Genomic DNA, 23,281 nt, shown 5'->3' on the forward strand with positions numbered 1-23,281 from the left:
CCTGCCCCTGTCATGGTTTTTTTAATATCAGTAAGACTAAATTTAATATACACTTTAAGTCATTGTCTAGTAATTTAATCATCTCTTGGCCTATATGTTTAATAGCATATAGGGGATTTTCAGATAATTATTTGACAGTGAATGTGTAGCCATTTTTTATTAGGTTGTAAGACAGATGTTGCATATGTAAAGTTTTTGATGAGACACTTGTTTGGGCATATACTAAACTTTATTTGTGAATCACTTTCATTATTCTATTTTTTTAAGTGTGGTTAGTGAAGTTCTAGAGTAGTCTTTATAACAGGAACATTTTTGCTCACCTTCTAGGGCAGGACCTGTCTGGGATCCCTAGTAATTATTCTGAAGGCTTGTTCACTTCACCTGGTTAGAATTTAACCATCTGCCAATGCTGTGTGGACTTTGTGGACTGTTCAACTTAACAGTTCCCAATCAGGGGTTCTTTTCAAGGATTCCTGTTCATCCTACAAACGTGCAGATTGATGTTCAAAGACTTAACAGTATACTTTGTAGCTATCTGGAGTTCTTTCTGTATATTTCCCTCACCTCTCCAATTCAGTTGTTGACATTTAAGTTTCCTAAATATCTGTAATTCTCATTTCTATCTCCTCAATTCAAGAAAACTCACATTTTGCCACCATTACCCTTCCTGAATTGTATACCAGAGATGTTCTCCTGACATCAATATGTATATGGTACAGGTGCTATTCACTTCCCTTTTCTCAGTGAAAGCAGCCCCACTATTTCCACTGTTTAATATCTGAAAATAGTTGTTTCAAAAATTTTAGACAAGATTTTGACTTAATTATTCCAGAAATATAGAACTATTATCAGTTACTAGTCCATAGTCAAAAACAGGGTGGCACTTTTTAGAATAATGACAGAACAAAACAATAAATGCAAAATATTGTGTAGTCCACTAATGCACAGCATATCACCACTCTTTCTTCTACCCTAATTCATTGTCTAATTTGTTCACATCATGTAGAGATACTTACTAATTTTAATTTCCTGGGAAAAGGTAAAAGAGCCTGGTCAAAGTTTGTCTGTCAATTGAAGGCATTTGGATTTTGACATTTGGGTTTTCAAATGATTGTTGAACCTAAAAGTAAAAAGAAAGTTTTCAGTCTCACTCATTGCATAGAATTAGAGAACCCACTGCATTATGAATGAGCATGATGATGCCTGGGATTGAAATGCAAGATGTAAGCGAAGAAGAGTTTAACAGTTCTAAGAAGGAACCAAATTCTTAATTATGCTGACAACTTCTCACTGACATCAGTAACTTAATATCCAAGTCAGAACCTAAATTTTAGCTTCAAGTGTATCTCCATAGAATCTAAGACCTCAGGGTTATGGGCTTAGCTGTGTTCTCTCCAAATTGATGTTGAAATCATAACCTCTATTACCTCTGAATGTAATTGAATTTAAAAAAGGGTTTTATAGAGGTCATTAAGTTAAAATAAGGCCTTAAACTAAGATAACTAGTGTCCTTATAAGCACAGGAAGTTTAGCTAGGCAGGGAGATATCAGAGATGATATCATAGAGAAAACACTAGGTGAGGATACAAGGAGACAGAAGACATCTGCAAGCAAAGGGGAGAGACCTCAAAAGAAACCGAATTTTCCCACACCTTCGTTTTGAACTTCTAGCCTCCAGGGCTGTGAGAAAATAAATGTCCATTGTTTAGATCACTCCTTCTCTTATACTTTGTTATTGCAGTCATAGTAAACAATATACTTACCCAATTAACTGCAATCATTATATTTCTTTTTTTTTATTTTTTTATTTTTGACAGGCAGAGTGGACAGTGAGAGAGAGACAGAGAGAAAGGTCTTCCTTTGCCGTTGGTTCACCCTCCAATGGCCGCCGCGGTAGGCGCGCTGCGGCTGGCGCACCGCGCTGATCCGATGGCAGGAGCCAGGTGCTTCTCCTGGTCTCCCATGGGGTGCAGGGCCCAAGGACTTGGGCCATCCTCCACTGCACTCCCTGGCCACAGCAGAGAGCTGGCCTGGAAGAGGGGCAACCGGGACAGGATCGGTGCCCCGACCGGGACTAGAACCTGGTATGCCGGCGCCGCAAGGCGGAGGATTAGCCTACTGAGCCACGGCGCCGGCCTTCATTATATTTCTTTAAAAAGAATTCCATTGAGGAATAATTGATACAAGCAAACAAAAATATATCATGGGTCTTCAAGAAGTTTGCAGAAAATACATATTGTGAAAAAGAACTATGCATGCATTTCAAAATATGTTTGCACCAAGATAAATTTATATTAATTTCATGTTTCATGAACATTTTGAAGTACCTTTGTGTGTGTGTATGTTTGTATGTATGTTATGATTAATGTCAGTTTCCAACATAAATTTAAAGAATATGACATGTGACCTCTAGTTATTGCATAAAGACTGCCTCTCTGTATGCCAATATTGCATATTTCATTAGTTTTAAATTGTACTCTTAAATTTAAAGGATTAAAGACATGCAGATATTTAAGAAGTTAACTTGAGGACTTATTTAACAACTTTGTAAGTCTGCTAACATATTTTGTTACTCAAAAGACTTACAAAAACTTACTGAACTTTAAAATTTATTACAAAATGACAGTAATTAAAGCAGCATAATATTGGCATAAAACAGATTCATAGACCAATAGAACCTAATATAGACCCTACAAATAAAACCATGTGTCTACAATCTGCCAATCTTTAACAAATGTCTAGACTATTGGTGAGTTTCAAACAAAAAATGCAACATTGCATAATTGTTATAGACGCAGATTTCATTTTCTGTTGTTGCTAAAACAAATTACCACAAACTTAGCTGATGCAAGCAATACTAATTTAATGTCTCAAATTATGTAGGTTAGAAATCCAGGTGGAATGGACTGCAGTCCAAGCTTTTTTTTTTTTTTTTTTTTTGTAATATTTATTTCATTTGAAAGTCAGTTACAGATGGAGAGAGAGGGATGTAGAGAGGGAGGGGGAGGGAGAGAGAGAGGGGGAAGAGGAGAGGAGGTGGGGAGAGGGATAGAAAGAAAATCTTCCATCCACTGGTTTACTCCCCAAATGGCCACAAAGGCAGGGCCGAGCCAGGCCGCAGCCAATAGCCAGGAAATTCAACAGATTTACCGCATGACTGGCAAGAACAGAAGCACTTAGCCATCATCTGCTACTTTTCCCAGGCCATTAGCAGGGAGATGGATCAGAAGTGAAGCAGCCAGGACATGGGTTGGTGCCCATATGAGATGCTAGAGTTTCTAGTGGTGGCTTTACCAGCTACGTCACAATGCTAGCTCCCGCATTCTTGGTTTATGTTCTCTAAAGACTAAAATCATGGGATTTTCCCTGATGGAGATTTGAAGAAAGTATCTGTTTCTGAGCTTATTCAAGAGGTTCTTGCCTCCTGTCCTCTGTCTTCTGAAGCTACTTTCTTCTCTTGGAAGCCATCCCTTCATTCCTTCTTATATGGCCCCATCTTCAAACCAACCAAAATGCATTATGTTTTTCTCATTCTTCCGTATATTTGGATTCTTGCCACTCACACCTGAGACCTGCATGAAGTTGCTGGCTCCTGGCTTTGGCCTTGCCCAGCTTCCCCTGTTATAGGCTTTTGGAAAGTGAACCAGCAAAGGAAAATCTTTTTCTCTCTCCTCTCCCTGACATTTTGCTTTTCAAATAAAATTGATAAATCTTTTTTTTTCTTGACAGGCAGAGTTAGACAGTGAGAGAGAGACAGAGAGAAAGGTCTTCCTTCTGTTGGTTCACCCCCCAAACGGCCGCTATGGCCTGCACGCTGCGGCTGGCATGCTGCACCGATTGGAAGCCAGGAGCCAGGTGCTTCTTCCTGGGCTCCCACGAAGGTGCAGGGCCCAAGCACTTGGGCCATCCTCCATTGCATTCCCGGGGCCACAGCAGAGAGCTGGCCTGGAAGAGGAGAAACCGGGACAGAATCTGGCACCCCAACTGGGACTAGAACCCAGTGTGCCGGCGCTGCAGGCGGAGGATTAGCCAAGTGAGCTGTGGCACCGGCCAAATCTTTTCTTTAAAAAAATCTTTTAGGCAAAAAGCATTCCACAGCCCAACTGTCTCCTGTGTTGAAAAAGTTATTGAAAATGGTTATTATTATTTTTTTTTTTTGGTAAGTCCATGGAATCTAAACAACATGAAAGACATGAAGTGGCCAGCTAGTTCGCATCTTCCACATTAGACAGGATATAGGTCATTGCAGGAGGTCACAGGTCCTTTGTACCTGTCCCAGTGTCCATACACTGAACAAACTTATCTTGTATTCACATTTTCCATAAACTTTTTGAAGTCCCCATGTGCACACATGAGTGTGTATGTGGGTGTGTGTGTGTGTGAGTGTCCATTCATCCATGTAGTTATATTGCCAGTACTTTAACTCCTTTTTCTGGGGATCTGTATTTTCATTTGTTATACGTTTCCTTCTGCCTGATTGACTTCTTTAACATTTCTCAGAGAGAAAAACTACTAGTAATAGAATATTTCAGTTTTTGCATGGCTGGAAATTTTTTTTTTAATTTCATTCTTGTTTTTGTAACACATTTTTCTATTTTTCTAGACTTAGAATTTTAGGACTTAATTGATAATACTGCTTTCAAAAATGCATTGTTACTGATAATCTTCTGATATTTTTTCCATTGCTTTTCTGTATATAACCTCATTTTCTGTACATGCCTCATTTCCTTTTACTTTTTAAAATTTTTGTCTTATTAATGGCTTAAAGAAATTAGGATAAGATAGATGAACCTTGCTGGATTATTTTTCCATTATTTCCATGCTTCATGTTTGTTGCCCTCCTGGAATCTGTGAGTTTGTAACATTTATTACATTTGAGAATATGTTGACCATTCTTCAGATATTATCTTGTTCCTCCATTTTCAAAACACCATGTATCTATGTCTTAGGCCTCTTATATTTGTCCACCACTAACTGATAATTTGTTCTTTTTTTCTTTTATTTTTTCTGTTCTCTGCTTCATTTTGCAGTTTCTTCAAGTTTACTGCTTTCTCTTCTTTAATATCTAAACTGTTATTAAGCCAGCCCACTCAATGTAGTTTTCATCTAACACATTACAGTTTTCATACATGATGATTTAATTTAGGTATTTTAGATTTTCCATGACTCTACTTAACTATCTGAATTGAGGAAAACAATTACAATAACTGCTTGTTGTCCTTTTATGATATCCTACCATCTGTATTAGTTATGGATCAGTTTTTATTCAGTAGTTATTCTGCTAATAATAGCTTTTATTTTCCTGTTTTGTGCATGCTTAATATTTTCTATATTTTTATATTTTAAATGCTGAACATTTCTGTATTCATGCACACACAACACATATACATATGCAAGGAATTGTCAGAAGATTCATGGAATATTCAAAAATTAAAGGAAATAAAAGGAAGGAAGGAGGGGATTGAGAGAGGGAAGGACGTATAGGTATCTTATTGAAATTGTATTTGAAGTACATGAAATCTGTTCTCTGTATTAATAATATTCAAAATATCAATGGATCTCACATTTTTTCAGCAAAATAAATTTATTTTTAATTCCAGTTTCCCACAAATGTTTCAAGGTATGCTGTTGTCTGTGTGTGTATGTGTGTGTGTATGCTTATATATTTAATTTAGGTGTTTTGTGTATATATATATATATATTTAATTTAGGTATTTTATATATGTGTGTGTATATATATGTATATACATAAAAGTCTATGCTTTTCAATTGTGTGCATTTTGCTATTGGTAACAGTTTGATCACTTTGTGGTTTGTTAGGAAACATCAGAGATGGTTTAGCCAGGAGCTCTTTCTTCCAATTAACTTTGCCCAGATTCTGTGAGTCTTCTGCAGGCAAATTTTGAGATTTTTTTCTGTACTATTTCTGGTGGGATTAGGAACACTTCCAGCTCTACATGAATGCCATGATATTGTTTGCTGTAATCTCTTAGGGTACTTCTTTCCTGTGACTCAAGTAGTTTTCTTACATGCAGCAAATACTTGGTGAAGATTTCCTAGAGATTCCTAAAGTTGCCTCCTCTTTGGTAACATAAATGTGAACTCTTGCCACTTTCTTCTCCCTGGAGTCTCAACTATGTCTCCTCTACTCTTGAGTCTGCCAGCTCCTGTCTTGCTTCTGCATCCCTGGAAATTCTTCTAACATAATCACTTGACATTATTTACATACCATCTCTCAGGGATCAGAGTCCTTCCTTGCTTTTTGCCCCTAACTTCAGTATTTTATTTATTTTTTGTTTGTGTGTTTGTTTTAAACAGGGGTGTAAATCCACCCTTTGTGAAATCCTGTTGACTAGAAGCAGAAGAATTTGATATGCATATTTTAACTATAAATTTTTATTTCAGGATTTGTCAACATTAGATTTTTATCCTATAAGTCAATAGATACTTTTTTAAACCAGGCAGAAATAAAAAAAAAATTGCCTTCTTCCATCAAGCTTCCACTGTATAGATAATCACATCTTGCAGAACTGACATCTTTTCCCATCAAAGAAACTTGTTATACTTTTCTCTGGAAATTAAAAAGGACATATCTTTGATTCCTGTGCTTTTACTATTATTATTACTAAACTATAATCTTTGAAAGCAAAAGTTGTGTCTGTTCATTTCTTTTTTTTAAATTTTTTTTATTTTTTATTTTTATTTTTGACAGGCAGAGTGGACAGTAGAGGGAGACAGAGAGAAAGGTCTTCCTTTTTGCCGTTGGTTCACCCTCCAATGGCTGCCGCGGTAGGCGCACTGTGGCCGGCGCACCACGCTGACCCGATGGCAGGAGCCAGGTGCTTCTCCTGGTCTCCCATGGGGTGCAGGGCCCAAGGACTTGGGCCATCCTCCACTGCACTCCCTGGCCACAGCAGAGAGCTGGCCTGGAAGAGGGGCAACCGGGACAGGATCGGTGCCCCGACTGGGACTAGAACCCGGTGTGCCGGCCCCGCAAGGCGGAGGATTAGCCTACTGAGCCACGGCGCCGGCCGTGTCTGTTCATTTCTAATTCATGATCTGTAACAGGAAGTTCTAATTATTATTTTTTATTTAATTTTTAAAGCATTTATTGAAATTCAATTTACATACCAGGAAATACACAGAAGTGTCAGATATATAAGTTTTTTGTCTTTTGATAACAATTATAAACTATACCAAATTGAGAATAAAACATTAGTAGTAACCCAAGAGTCCTCATTTCTCCCCACTCCATTTCATTATTTTTTTAGTTGGGAAAGATGTATTTACTGTTATTTACATGCTGTGAGTCATATCAATTATTGTTTATGCTGGAATTGTGTAAAAATTATCAAAAAGTTTTATACTGATGTTTTCCCATAATTTTATCAGGTAAACATTAGCCTACATCACAAATGATCTTCATAGAATGTATTTTCCTCCTCTATATTTGTTTCCCTAACTAAAATTTTTAATATTTTGATGCAGAGGATAAGCATGTATTAACTTTCTTTGACTATTTGAGCTTAGTACTTTGGAAATAATTAAAGAGCCAGATTTGCCAAGGTGTATAAGCTCTCCCATCAGTTTTATAAAATACATAGGTTGGTTATCACAGACATTTATTTTAGAGTATATGATTAAACAAATTTATGGAACAGATAATGTGATCTTACCTTCATAAATATTTCTGTCAGGTGACAATCCCAAGCATAAGTTTGGACATGGTCTATCAGTTTTGTGATGAAGAAAGAACCCTTTGGACTTCTCCAGGAAACATTATCTGTGAATAAAAAATATTATACATCTTGAACTAAAACCTTCTTGCTTTCAAAAAAAATTCATAGAGACTGTGATTGTTTTTATTGTTTTACTGAGACTACAGAGTCAAACTAACTTGGATTCATATCTAGCAAATGCTGCCAGCATTCATCCTTGCAACTTATTTATTTTTTTGCATGCCTCAACTCCTTTGCCTTTACCTGGCAGTCTGGTGATAATTAATGGATAAAAATGTACTCATCTGTATAGATAAGTATAAATGTGTAAATTTATAGATAAAAGTAACTAAACAGTAGTGTATATTAAGTAAGAACATTTTTGCTTAGAGAGGTTAAATATTTTTGTCTGTTTTTCTCAGGCTTTTTACCCTGCTGGGGATTCTCATGTCTCTACTACCTATCTCCTTTTTAAAATTATATCACCTTATGTGTGAAGTTATATGAAATTGGTCCTTTAAAACTATTTACTACACCTAGGTTGCAATTTTACTTTACCAGGCACTACCCATTACTTGGTGAATTTTTAATGAAGTTGCACACCTAGGTTTCTTGCTTTCCAAATAAGATAACACACTTTTTGAAGAGGAGATCACATTTTCTTTCTCTTTAAAAATTTTTCTCAACAGTAAAAAAAAAAAAAGTGTGTTGTAGAATAGTAATAGTCAGTGCCTACTGACCCATCACTTACTATGAATATGAATATTATGAAGGTAGACACAAGGTTCCAGAAACTTGAATGGAACTTTAAAAGTCCCTTCCAAGACTCTTAGTCTGTGTCTTTGCCTGCAACAATGGGCCAAATCATGTAGGCAGGATTCATCTCCACAAACCCTTACCCACCAATGAAAGACACATACGTGGTGTTGAAGAGTAAAAGGCGACAAAGTCCTTCTCCACATGGGTCTTGTTGACACTGTCATGAGTCAGGTTCAGTGGAGACTGTGAAGGGCTTTCTACTGAGCCTGCTTGAGAGTCACTGACCCACGCCTCTCCACTGTTTGCTACAGAGAAAATTTCATTGTTATTCACTGATAATCTCATTTTAGTAATCCCTTGACAATTAAACAAATAAGATACTCTTTATGGAGTTTCTCCAGTTAATTTTGCATACTTGCACACACAATGCACACACATACAATATAGGCTAACACAACCTTATCACTGCTCACATCCATCAAAATGTCAATTGCAGCCATCTTCTGGACCTGAAAGATTTTCATTGATCAGGAAGTAATATTGCTAAAGACTACTTTTGACAGTTCCTTTGTGAAGGGAGCAGTTTCTGGTTTAATGATAGAAAAGCAACAATACAAAGCCAAGGAAAGAAAGATTTACTCTATTCAAGAATGACCCAAAAATTTTTAAACCACTCTTCATTTCCTTTCCTTTCTCACAGCTACTTCTTCCAAGCCATTCTTAGATTGATAATTACATTAAATTTTGCATTAAAAAATCTATAGGAAAAAAGCAGTGTCAAAATAATTTGGTTTTGCTGTATTAGGGTATAATTTACATTTAGTAAAATTTACCTTCTTTAGATATATAATTTAATCCATTTTGACAAATATATGCAATCATGTAGCTACCACTACAATCAAGATAAAGAATGATTTGTCCTCAGCCTCTGACATCATTTAATCTTTGTCTCTACACTCTGTCATTTTCCAAATGCCTTATGTATGTAGACTTTAAAAAAAAAGATTTATTTTAATCCATTTGAAAGGCAGAGTTACAGAGAAAGAAAGGAGAGAGAGAGGTCTTCCATCTACTCTTCACTCCTCAAATGGCCACAAGAGCTGGGACTGAACTAAGCCAAAGCCAGGAGGCAGGAACTTCTGGGTCCCCCACATGGGTGCAGGGGCCCAAGCATATGGGCCATCGTCTGCTATATTCCCAGGCACATTCACAGGGAGCTGGATAAGAAGAGGAGCAGCCAGAACTTAAACTGGCACCCTTAGGGAGTGATGGTGTTTTTAGGCAGTGGCTTAACCCACTATACTACATTGGCCTTCATGTATGTAGTCTTTTGGGCCTGATTTATTTTAATTTCTTTGCATTGTATTTAAATTTAATTTACTCACTATCATGTGAAATACTTTTCTAATCAGAGATCATGAAATTTTGACTAGTAAATGCTGAAATTAAAGACGTTTTTAAATGTTTACTCATTTATTTTCATCTATATGAAAGGTAAGCAGAGAGAGAAAGAGAGAGAAATAGAGAGAGATCGTCCATCTGTTGTTTCACTCCCCAAATCCCTGCAATCGCTAGGGCTAGGCCAAGCTGAAGCCAGAAGCCTGGAATTCCATCCAGGTCTCCCTCTTGAATGGTGGGAGCACAGGTACTTGATCCATCATCTGATGACTCCTTGCATGCATTAACAGGAGACAGGATCAGAAGCAAAGTAGTCATAACTTGAACAAGCACTCTGATGTGAAATGCAGGCTTCCCAAGTTGCAGTTTCACCTGCTGCTGTATGACACACACCCAGAAATTACAATCTTTTCAGGTTAGCATTTTAATAATTCAATGTAAAAATAATTTAGAAATAAGATTAACATCATTGCCACTTGCTAAGGTTCACTAGTGAATGGCATTTTTTTACATTTAAATTTTATGCCAGTTTCTTTTACTCCTAAAAGCTGTTTTCAGTCTGGTATAATTGCACTAAAGTGAGGCTTGGTGCACATAATACTAGATATAAAACATACAGTGCAAGCCTCATCCTACAGGATACACATCACTCTGACCTCTGGACACATCAGAACTCACCACCTCTGCAGGCCTGGATGATGATGACTTTGGGTTTGTCCTTCAAATGAGAACAGTTGCAGTTATTAAAAATCTGGAATACAGTGTCATAAGGCAACACATCTGGTTTTTCATCCTGATGTTCAACTCCACAGAAACCATCTAAGACGCCATGGGACATGAACACCAAGAATGTGCTGTCTGAGTTTCGGTGCTCTGGCCAGGAAGCAAATGTTCTTAATACTTTCTCTGTGGCCTGAAAGGAAGCAAATCTTTAAACATCACGCCATCATATCTGCTCTTTAAATCAATGATGCCTTTTTAAAAAAGATTTATTTATTTGGAAGTCAGAAGTACAGAGAGAGTGGGAGACACACAGAGATCTTCCATCCTCTTTTTCACTGCCTAGGTGGTCACAACAGCCAGCGTTGGGCCAGTCCAAAGCGAGGTGCCGGGACGTTCTTCCAGGTCTCCCATGTGGATTCAGGATCCCAGGTACTGGGCCATCTTTCATGGCTTTTCCCAGGCCATTAGCAGAGAACTGGATTGGGAGTGGAGCAGCTGGGACATGAACCAGCACTCACAGGGGATGCTGATGCTACAGCTGGTGGCTTTACCCACTGTGCCACAACTCTGGCCCTTTTACTAGTGATGCTTAGAGAAATGGAAAGAATCAGTGTAAAGTGCCTGCCATATCACAGTGGCTAATCTATAGTAGGTAGTCAGAAATGAAAATTGTTGTCATTTATTTTGTTATTGCTGTTAATATTGTAGGTAGCACAGTAACTCAGGAAGATGTATCAAAACTCTTCTTCAAATTTTCCTTATTTGTTCATCATTCATTTTTTGGTGTTGGCAAAAATTAATGTACGTAATATATATCATTTTAACTATTTGTAAATGAATAATTCAGTAGGATTAAAAACATCTAAATGGGGATAGGCAACTATCATTACTGTCAATACCTACAACTTTCACATCATCTCCAACAAAGAAAAAGTGTGGCCATTAAACTTTAGCTTCTAATTCACTGGTAAATATTTTATTTTGATCTATGAATTTTCCTATTCTAAGCATGTTTTAAAAGTGGAATCATACAATGTTTGTCCTGATGTTTCTGGATTATTTCACTAAGGACAAAGTTTGGGAGCCTATCTGTGTTATAGCAAATATTCATTTTTACATGTGAATCAGTATCCATTCTATCTACACACTGACTGAGTTGATAGGCAGTTGATATTACCACATCTAGCTTTTAGGAAAATCCTGCAGTGAACACTGGCACAATAATATATGCTTGAGTCTCTGCTTTCAATTCTTTTTTATATAAATATATTTAGGAGTATAGTTAGCTCACTTAATACTGTAACCCTTTAAGGAACCACCAAACTGGGGCTGGTGCTGTGGCGCAGTGGGGTAAGTCTATAGTTCTGGCATCCTATATGGATCCAAGTTCAAGTCCCAGCTGCTCCACTTCCAATCCAGCTCCTTGCTAATGTACCTCGGAAAGCGATGGAGGAAAGCCCAAGTGCTTGCACCCCTGCACCCATGTGGGAGTCTCAGATGAAACTCCTGACTCCTGGCTTCAGCCTGGCACAGCCCTACCCATTGCGACCATTTGGAGAGTGAACCAGTGGATGGAAGATCATTCTCTGTCTCTCCTTTTCTATGTATTTCTGACTTTCAAATAAGCAAATATATCAATAAAAAGAAACCACTGAGTTTGCCAAAGTTGCCATAGTTACCACATCACTATACATTCCTATCAGCCATTTATAAAGGTTTAGATTTCTGCACATCTAGCCAGCATAGACTTCTTGTTTGTCTTCTCTCTCCTGCCTTCCTTGCCATATCCTTCCTTTTCCTTGTTCTTCTTATTATCATTGCCATTTTAGAAGGTATGAAGTGGTTTCTCAGTGCAGTTTTTTTTTTTTTTAAGATTTTATTTATTTATTTGACAGGCAGAGTTACAGAAGTGAGAGAAAGAGAGAGAGAGAGAGAGAGAGAGAGAGAGAGAGAGAGAGAGAGAGGTCTTCCTTCCATTGGTTCACTCCCCAAGTGGCCCCAAAGGCTGGAGCTGTGCCAATCCGAAGCCAGGAGCCAGGTGCTTCCTCCTGGTCTCCCATGAGGGTGCAGGGGCCCAAGCACTTGGACCATCCTCCACTGCTTTCCCAGGCCACAGCAGAGAGCTGGAGTGGAAGAGGAGCAACCTGGACTAGAACCGGTGCCCATATGGGATGCTGGCGCCACAGGCGGAAGATTAACCTAGTGCGCCATGGTGTCGGCCCCTCTCAGTGCAGTTTTAATATCCATTTCCCAAATGAGTAATGATGTTGAGAAACTTTTCATGTGTTTTTTGACCATTTTTCTATCTTGTTTGAAGAAATGTTTGTTGAATTTATTTGTGTATTTTTGAATTTGATTATTTGGATATTTATTGTTGCTTTTTTTTTTTTTTTGAGTTTTAGGAATCCTTCATTAATTCTGGATACTTGTTCCTGATCAGATATAACATATGCAACCATTTTCTCCCGTTCTGTAGGTTTTGTTTTCACTTTTGTATTTATATTCTCTAGGGTGTCACTGTTCTTAATTTTTTGAGTTCCTATTTATTATCAATTTTTTATTTTATTTACTGTATATGTGGAGACATGCTTATGAATTTCTTTCCAATTTCAAGGTCACATAGTTTCCTTCAATATTTTCTCTCAAGAGTTTTTTTTTTATTTTAAAGATTTCTTTATTTGAAAGGCAGAATTACATAGAAAGGTAAAAACAGAGAGAGAGAAAGAGGTCTTCCATCAGCTGGTTCATTCCCCAAATGGCCACAGTGGCCAGAACTGAACCAGTCCAAAGCCAGGAGCCAGGAGCTAGGAGCTTCTTTGAGGTCTCCCACGTGGGTACAAGGACCCTAGGACTTGGCTATATTCTACTGCTCTCCCAGGATATAGCAGAGAGCTGGATCAGAAGTGAAGCAGCCAGGACTTGTCCCAGCGCCCATATAGCACACCAGCACTGTAGGCTGGAGCTTTAGCTGCTGAGCAACAGGGCCAGCCCCTCTCCTGTGAGTTTTATAGTTTTATCTCTTAAGTTTAGATATTTTATTCATTTTGACATATTAATATTCTATCTGGAAAAAAGTAAGATAAGTTTCAACACCATTCTTTTGCAAGATAATATCCAATTTCTCCATAATCAATTGTTGTAAAGGAAAATATTGCCTTTCTTTATTGAGCAGTCTTGACACCATTGTTGAAATCAATTGTTCATACATGTAGTCATGAAGTGGCTTGTTTCTAGCCTCTCTATCCTTTCACTTTCGCTATATATCTATACTTACAACTGAATTATTTGAATTACTTGTCGCTTGAAGTTTTGAAGAGAAGTGTCAGGTTACAGTAATTCTCCACTACCTCTGGGGATTATGCTTGAAGACCCCCAGTGGATGTTCAAAACCCTAAAATATCAAATAGTATATATATACTGTTTTTCCTACAAATACAAGGGTATATCATAAAATTCTGAAAAAGGTAATTAAAATAAAAACTTCCTTGGGTACACCATTTTTGAAATCTATGTATATGAGGAGATATCAAAAAGTTCATGAAGTGCATATTATTAAAAATGTACACATGGATTTCAAGTTTTTACACCAAGATAAATTTACATTATAATTTTATTTCCCATGAGCTTTTTAAAATTTTTTATTTTATTTTTTATTTTTGACAGGCAGAGTGGACAGTGAGAGAGAGAGAGACAGAGAGAAAGGTCTTCCTTTTTCCATTGGTTCACCCCACAATGGCCACTGCGACCGGCGTGCTACGACTGGCGCACCACGCTGATCTGAAGCCTGGAGCCAGGTGCTTCTCCTGGTCTCCCATGCAGGTGCAGGGTCCAAGGACCTGGGCCATCCTCCACTGCACTCCCAGGCCATAGCAGAGAGCTGGACTGGAAGAGGGGCAACAGGACAGAATCCGGCGCCCCGACTGGGATTAGAACCCGGGGTGCTGGCACTGTAGGTGGAGGATTAGCCTATTGAGCCACGGTGCCGGCCCCCAGGAGCTTTTTGAAGTTCTCTTATTGTACCTATGATAAAGTTAAATTTATGCATTGAGCATTGGGAGAGATTAACAATGATAACTAATAATAAAATACAGTTGTTATAATGATGTGCCCATATCCTATGATAAATGCTATTTAAAACAAATTATTTATTTCTGGAGTTTCCCATTAATATTTTTAACCAGAGCTACCAAGGTTGACCTCAGATAATAGATATTGCAGACATGAAACTATGGGTGAGGGAGAACTTATTCTTCCACTTCATGCACTCACACCCTTCTATGTTGCCACAATTTTGTCTGTAACTATGTTTTCCATAAGTATAGTGACTCTTGGGTGAACCCTTTCTACAACTCTCTGTACATGCTGTCATAAAGTATGTATGTGTATGTATATGTGTGAGTATTGCCTAAGTAAAGTAATACCACCGTGGTAAAATGTTGTAGAAATGACTACATTGGGCTTAAACTTACATACATATATATGTGCACATGAGTGTATAATTACATAAACATATATCTATATGTGTGTTTATATATACCAGTCAAAAGAGATACAGGCAATTGTAGATATCAGTTTTAGCTTTCTTCATGTCAAAGTTGAATAAAGTAAGTTCCAAAAAAGTTAAATGAATATCCCCAAGATTACAAAACCAGTTCTTTATTAGAGGTATATGGGCATGTACTGCATAGGGAAGGCACTTACCTTGGCTGTGAGATTCTCTTTCACATCCACTCTATAGTCTAGGGCCTCAAGCAGACCTTTCATCCCTTTGATGTCATGAGTGGATCCATTGCGCCTTGGAAGATGGTCAAACTCTGTGTTACAGATGATGAGGGCCATACGAGTGCGGTCCCCTTTCTCTCTTATTGGATAGATCTACAGAATGATGACAAGTTAAATGAATCAAATAGCAAGAAGAAATGCATCATATTTCATCTCACTGTACACAGTATAGTTAGTTATCCCCTCAACTAACAAGTGAGGAATAGACTGTTACACAGATCGTGACTAAAAGAGCAAAACATCACAGTGATGAATTACAAATGACATGGGTTATTTATTGAATGACCTTGTAGGGTAGGCTAGAGTACTACCTCTCTACTCTCCCTTCCATTTATTCAAACCTTACTTAATGTTCAAGACCAATATCAAATTCTATAAACACTAAAAATATTTCCCATGGACTTTAGTCTGCATTAATTATGACCAAGCCTTTATCTCCCCTCACCATGAAAGTATTATTTTATAATATCATATATATATATACATATATATATGGAGAGAGATACATTAATATATAATGAATCAGAACATAATTAACTATTTCATTATCACATTTCTAATTTTCCTTTTTATTACCTACCAGCCAGGATCCTAATAGTATGAAAATACTCATAATTTTTAACCTTCATAATGACTGAAGATATAGCATAAAATGATATCATTCTCAGGTCCTCTGTGTATTTTGTATCTATGGAATCTTTTCTTTAAATATTTAATTATTTATTTTTACTATCAGAGTAACAAAGAATAGAATAGACAGAGAGAAAGAGAAAGATATCTTACTTTATCTGGTTCACTACCCAAATGGCTGCAATAGCAAGGGCTTGCCCAGACCAAAGCTAGGAACCTGGAACTCTATCTGGGTCCCCCACATGGGTCACAAGGGCCCAAGTACTTGGGCCATCTTCCGCTGCTTCCTCAGGAGCATTAGCAGGGAACTACAACAGAAGCAGAGCAGCTTGGACTGAAATCTGCCTTCAATATGTGAGGCCAGTGTCCCAAGGGACAGTTTAACCTTCTTTGTCACAATGCTGGTCCCTGTTTATGGAATCTTACCACTTCACTTTATCATCCATTCTATTCATTGACCATCTCACCTTTCCAGCTGCTGTTCTGCAAAGTTTCAAGAAGTTTTCACGAGGACAAAGCTTGAGTGTACCTGGAGGTTCTGCAGATGGCACGTCTGTTCTAGCATGGGTTTTGGCAAGGGTTTCTGCAAAACAGCATAGTGAGAGTTGTGTCATCTCATATCTGGTTTTCTTGTTGGGTCCCATGCTCTATATAACCCCAGTAAACATAGAGAAGAGTATTCATTCTCTTGGAGGACAGAAATAACCTCTGTAAAAATATATCTTAGCTGATAAGAATTACAGTTTTGTCTGATGTTAGATTAACATAAATGAACTGTGGTGAGACAAGAGAGGAAGCTCCTTTGTGAAGACAATCATCAGATTAAGATACCTACTCAACATGGAGAAGTAAATGCATGTGATTTGGTGGTAAATACTAGAAGAAAAAAGGTCCAATTGGACTCTGTTAATCTGTCCCCGTTCGCAGAGTTCAGTAAGAATCTCCATTAAATCTGATCTCTGATTCATAAGGATTGTCAGGCTATCCTTAAGAACTATTAAGAATGATCTCATGTTTTGAATAGATAGCTCCCTCTTACCTCTTTCAATTTTCAGTACAAATGTTGTACTCTATTTCTCCATTAAAAATGCTACCCTTTGGAAAACTAATTTATTTTTTATTATTTACTTATTTGAAGGGCATAGCAACGGAGTGAGGGCATAAGGAGAGAGAGTGTGTGTTTTCCATTCATCCATTCACTGGTTCTAAACTTTAAATGACTGCAGTGGCTGGGACCAGTATAGGCCAAAGCAGGATCCCTGAATTCTAACTGGGTCTCCCACATGGGTGGTAGGGGCCCAAACACTTGAGCCATCATCTGCTGCTTTCCCAGAAGCATTAACAGTGGGATCAGAATAGAAGCAGCTGAGACTTGAACTGGGGCTATGATATGGGATGCCAATGTCACAAACTCAGCTCAACTCATTGCACCACCATGCCAACTTCTCTTGTTTCTCCTCAGTTACTGTAAAAGGTTACTTTTGCTTACATCAACGGAACAAGGGAGGATAGGTTTTGTTTGTTGTTTCCCTTTCCCTGGCAAGCTGTGGAATATCTAGGACGGAATGAAGGACAGCCCCTGGTCTGCTGTGGGGAAAGAGCTGACATGCTGAGGAGCCAGAGTTCAGAACAGAAGTCAATCAACTGGAGAAAGCATGTTGAAAATCACCAGGAGGGCAAGTTTGAACTGGACAATGTTTATAGTAATTCCTCCCAGAGAAGTCTCTGGTTTTCAATTTGGGAAATAGGTAAGCAAGCTCCACATGTGCCTTGAAGAAGGAAAAGCAACTTGACAAAAGAGTGTTTTTTGTTTGTTTTTTTTTTCAGGTTTAGGTTTAGGTTTTGGTTTTGGTTGTAGTTGCTATAAACCTAGAGTGGAGTAATTAATCAGAATAATAATCAGGAATAATCAGAATTAACAATGTACATGATACAAGGTCACAAGTAACAGTACTCTCATAGACTTCTAACTTTAACATCACAGGTTAGGAAGGTTTTCTTGTACAAGAGTTACTACAGCTTAATAGTCCTAAGGATGGACATGAGGGGGGCCTGCATTGTGGCATAACGAGTTAAGCCACTGCCTGCAATGCCAGCATCCCATTTGGGCACCAGCTACTGGGGCCCTGCACCCACATGGGAGACCCAGATGAAGCTCCTGGCTTCTGGTTTGACCAGTTGTGGCCATTTGAATGAAACAGTGGAGGGGAGATCTCTCTCTCTCTCTCTCTCTCTCTCTCTCTCTCTCAAATAAATTAAATAAATAAATAAAAAGATGGACTTTGGGAGCAGACTTGAATACCCCAAATCTACACCCTATCTGACATGGAGACTAGATTACTTGATGTCTCTAATTTTCAGCTTCCCCAAATGAAAACTAGGGTAAATACAGCCCCTCTTTCATTAGATTTTTTGGGGACTCCATAATTTAATATGATGGGAGTACTTGGAGTCATTCTTATACATATTAAATTTTATATAATTATTGAAAATTATCATTTTCCAATCACTATGAAAATAAGGCAGATTCAGAATATAGTGGATCAGAGTTAGTTATTTTATACCCATGGATAGGACACATTAAATCACAAAATAGTAATGCTTCCTCATCTGCCATCATGCTTGTAGATTGAGGGGAGTTATTCTAATCTAGAGTTTATTGTTGTCTTTGATTCCTAGGATTCCAGAAATTATCCTGAAGCTAGGTTTAAGGCTTCCATTTATCATTTATCACATAGTGATCTCATCTATTCCCATGTTGCTAAGGTGATAGGTGCCAGCTGTTTGTTGTCAGCTCTTCTTATGTCCAAACTCATATAATTGACGTCTTTACTTAATATATCCTTTTGAATTTCATCCAAACCCTTGCTGTCCTCAAACCCTGCTGTTCTCTTATGTTTCATCTTCCTAATGAAAGATGCAACTCTTCATTTACTTGCCTGAATGCAAATCTAAAAATTTCCTTAATTAGAACTCCAGATCCTTTCCATCAGCACATATTAACTCTACCTGTAACATACATTTTCAGGTCAGATATTACTCCACACCCCTCCCATTCCCAGCAACCATAATCTCCAATAAGAGTCAGTGAAGTAGCCTCAAAGTCTTATCTATACTTTTGTTTAAAACCTACTGTATTCCATTGTCTAAATAGTGACCCAAATGGCTTTCTAAAAAGATAAATTAGGGGCTGGCATGTAGCATTGTTAGTTAAACTGCTGCTCTTGACACTGGCATCCCACATAGGAGCCAATTCTTGTCCTGGCTGCTCTTCTTCTGATCCAGTTCCCTGCTAATGTGCCTGGAAAAGCAGCAAAAGATGACCCACATCCTTATGCTTCGGTATCCACATGGGAGACCTGAATAAAGCTCTTTGCTCCTCACTTCAGCCTGGCCCAGCCCTGGTTTTTATAGTCATATGGGGAGTGAACCAGCAGATGGAAGATTTGTTCTCTCACTCTCTCTGTGTCTCTGTCTCTGTAACTCTATATTTAAATAAATAATTATTTAAAAAAAGATAAATCAGACTTTCTCCTTCTTCACTTCTGAAACTCATTTCCTACACTTTTGTTTTTAGCGTAGTATCTTTGAAAGCAAAAAGCTTCAAAAATCAGTTTAAAATTAATCAGTTTAAAAATAAAATTCAGATCACAATTGTGGGTATATTTCAGACAAACATACAATTCCTTCTGTGAGAAGGCACTTAGAATGTTAAGGGTTTCTGTAACTTTGCTTTCTGATCAATTCCACTGGCACTGGTGCTGAATAGAATTTGGCAATGACCCATCATCACATTTAAGATGATATTCATGTGGGCTTTCTATGACATCTATATGAAAAAAAGTTCCTATCTGAACTTTGACTTCTTCAAATTCTTGTTTAGCAACATTCATTATTTTTCTATGTATTTCCCAGGCATCCATGCCAGTTGCTTCATTTGATCTTTGCACGTATTGGCCTCTCTTTTTAGGTGCTTTCTCCCCATATCTATGAAACAATGAATTTTGATATTCAAATTGTTGGCATGATCTCAACTTACTGTTTTCTACCCTAACCCAACACATATTTTTCTTCTTTTTTCTTAGTAACTCTCACCATTCTCTGCAATCATTTTATATATTTTTTATTTCTAATTGTCATCCATTCCCTAGGAGAATCTCAAATCCATATTTTGTTTAATGTTACATATTTATAAACCTAAAAGGAATGACTGACTATAGTTAAAGTTTTCATTGAAAAATGAATGAAAAAATGGATAGACGAATGATCTACCGAGTTCCAACAATTTAGGTGAAAATGCTTCTTAAATGAAGTTTGCATCTAACAAGTTAAGATGAAGGATGTCTGGCTGCTGGTACAAGGCCCTTAAAATGAGAATGATTGCATTCTGTTAGAAGAAACCCAAGTGGCTGGAGCAAGAAGGGGTTTGCATAGTGATATGGAAGCTGAGACTGGAGAGATATGCCATGTTAAGAATGGTAGGCTTTGACCTTAGGACAGTCAGAAGGTAATGGGAGTGCAAAGTGTTTCACTGTCTGGAATGACATTTTATTAAGTACTATCATTTGGATTCTCTTACCTTGCATTGATATTCAGTACCATTTATGAAGCAAAGCTTTTGGATTTGGTATAAGGACACTTTGAGAAACGTTCTTAAGGTTTCTAAATATAATCAAGGATGGATAAGAATGACACATTACACTTTACTTAGAAGAGATAATGGATTGATTCTGTAATTGCTGGAAAACTTAGAGTCATATATTTTAGAGGTGAACACGTCGATGTAGAGGTGGATCAAAAAATGTGTGTAAAGCAAAGGAGTAGAAAGTTGGGGAAATGAAGATGTTTCTAACTTGTCCTCAAGAACTCCATGAACCACAAGGTCCTGCTATCAAAACCAATGTAAAGATCTTTGTCTCTTTTTTTTTTCCAAAAGAAAGTAGGATAGTCTTCCAAATTATTTCCATATGACTGTATTACTATCATCAATCAGAAATGTTCTATAAAAATTAAGGGTAAGATACAACAGTCAACACATGAAATAGGGACCTGGTAGAATTGCATAGGAACATATGAACAAAGCAAATGAGAAATGGAAGAGCAGGTCAGTGTGACTGGGTGCCTGAGGATGATTAGATGTCAAGCAAAAGAGGTGCTGACTCATCTGTTATATGGCAAACAAATAAGAAAGCAGATACTGCCTAGCAAGATATAAGGACAAGTGGATATACTCATTAAATAAAACTGAGGAGATGATTACAATTAATAATGGTATATTATACACTTGAAAGTATTTAGACAATAGATTTTAACAATTCTAACCAGAAAATAGAAGCATGTGCACTGATGGTTTGTGGGGAAATTAGTTACATGATGGTGCCCAGGGGAAGTAAGGTGGGCGGAATCCAAAGTTGTTTACCACTAAAACTGATTGGCTGTGCAACATCAGGGGAGGTAACAAAACTAGTAACAAGTGTATAGACATATGGCTAGTCCTATAGAAATCCCCCCGTAAGGTGATTTTTTAAGTGATTGGTTGGTCCTTAGCCCTGCCCCAATGACTCTACAGTTTTGTACTATAAAAGGTTCTGTTTTGCACGAAGTAAATGAGTCCTTGCTAGACTTGGCTCCCCGCTGCGTCTGATTGTCTCCAGGTTCGGGAGGCTGGGGAACGGGCGAGCAGCGCACTCACCTTTCCTCGGACCCAGTCCATCCTTGTACGGGTGGACTAAGACCCAGCAATGGTTATGTTACTTAGCTTGATTTACTCATTCTACAATGAATTCATTTGTCTGAAAATTACATTATATTACATAGATTTCTACAATTTTATTTATAAAATGAATTAATTAATTATTAGTTGATTATTATTTTTTAAAAATTCAGAATCTTACCTGAAGAAAACCCCAGTGTAAGCAAGGGTGGAATCCCTCTGGCAGATATGATCAATAAATACTTGACAGGCACGGGACCCTTTGGGGATCACTGAGTCAATTAAGCTATGGGTCTTGGCTGTTGCTGCAATATTTCCCTTTTTCACCTTTTCAATCTCCTCTTGGTTCAGCAATTTTTCATGTAGTACATCATCCAGCAAGTTATGAAGTGTGTCCTCAGACACTGAATCAACAAATAATTTCCTTTTTTCCTTTAGCCTCTTATCTGTTGGAAGTACAATATTGAAACTGATAAGTAACTTAAGAAATGTGACTCTGTTACCTCAGTAACTGGGGCTCTCCATTTTCTTATTTCTTCTTCATTGGTAAGCTATCCCAAGGAAGGGTATAGCAATTGTATTCTTAGAAGGCTATGAACACCTACCCCAAATATTCTGATTAAGGTAAGTCTAAATATGACTATCCTTAAACAAACCATGCTTCATGTTCTGCTTTGGTGAGTTACCAAGCAGGGTCCAGAGACCCATCTGTTCTACTACTTTGGGACTTTGTCCACAGAAATCAGAGTAAATTATCATCATATAATTTTCATTTCTTTCACTTAGGGGCAACAGTCCATGGCAGTTCTACTAAGTGTATTCTGAACCTCAGTCATGTTTAGACATCTGAGCATTCAGTTCACAAAAGAACATCAGAAAACAGTAACACATCATCTTGGAATTCACTTTTCCTTTTGAAATGCCAGGCAAATCTAGCTTGTGGGTTCCTAAAGCTCATTTCCCAGGTGACTTTCAATGCAGATCCTGAGAGAATATACATCAGGGAAGGCTCCTTCCTTTTTTCTATAGCTAAATGTGGCTCACACAAATGATAGAACCCAGTAAAAAGACAAAACAAAACAAATCAAATCAGTCCCTCAAATATATCTTCTAAAGATTTAGCCTGGTTTTAAAGAAGTCTTACCACTTACCAGCCATGGCTGCCGCAGCTCTCTTCTTATGCGGTAAGGAAAAAAAAAAAAAAACCTGACAGCAAACAGCAAACAGGCTCTTCCTGTCAGACAGGGCATGGGGCTGTTTATTTGTTTCTATGGGTACAAATATGTAGGTGTGGGCATGCTTTATCAATGAGATCCCTTTTCATCTTTTAGGATTCTTTCATATAAAAGAATAGGTAATACAATTAAGTATTACCTTGAGAACTTGCTAAACTGAAAAATTAAATCAATTGTATTTACTACTAAGCCTTCAAACCCATGGTCCCCTCTTCACATTCTTAGATGGCTCTTCAGCAGAACTAGAACTATCTCCCAGAGGCATGAATGACTTTCCTAGCTGATATCCATCAAGTTGCTGTATCATAGAGAGGCCCATGCAG

At 37.7% G+C, this 23,281-nt stretch overlaps 1 protein-coding gene across 1 annotated transcript; it reads right to left on the reverse strand.

Moving 5' to 3' along the window:
- Positions 1–1,021: 1,021 nt before the first annotated feature.
- LOC133763893 (caspase-13-like) lies at positions 1,022–22,881 on the reverse strand. The gene is made up of 9 exons (XM_062197597.1): positions 22,875–22,881; positions 21,905–22,169; positions 18,844–18,917; positions 16,478–16,593; positions 15,300–15,473; positions 10,554–10,788; positions 8,639–8,782; positions 7,677–7,783; positions 1,022–1,120 (listed from the first exon to the last, which is right to left on the reverse strand). Exons 1-9 carry the CDS (start codon positions 22,879–22,881, stop codon positions 1,022–1,024), a joined length of 1,221 nt encoding a protein of 406 aa, XP_062053581.1.
- Between the last annotated feature and the right edge of the window lie 400 nt (positions 22,882–23,281).

Source organism: Lepus europaeus, chromosome 7 (assembly GCF_033115175.1).
Source record: "Lepus europaeus isolate LE1 chromosome 7, mLepTim1.pri, whole genome shotgun sequence".
In the NCBI taxonomy this organism is placed as follows: Eukaryota; Metazoa; Chordata; class Mammalia; order Lagomorpha; family Leporidae; genus Lepus; species Lepus europaeus.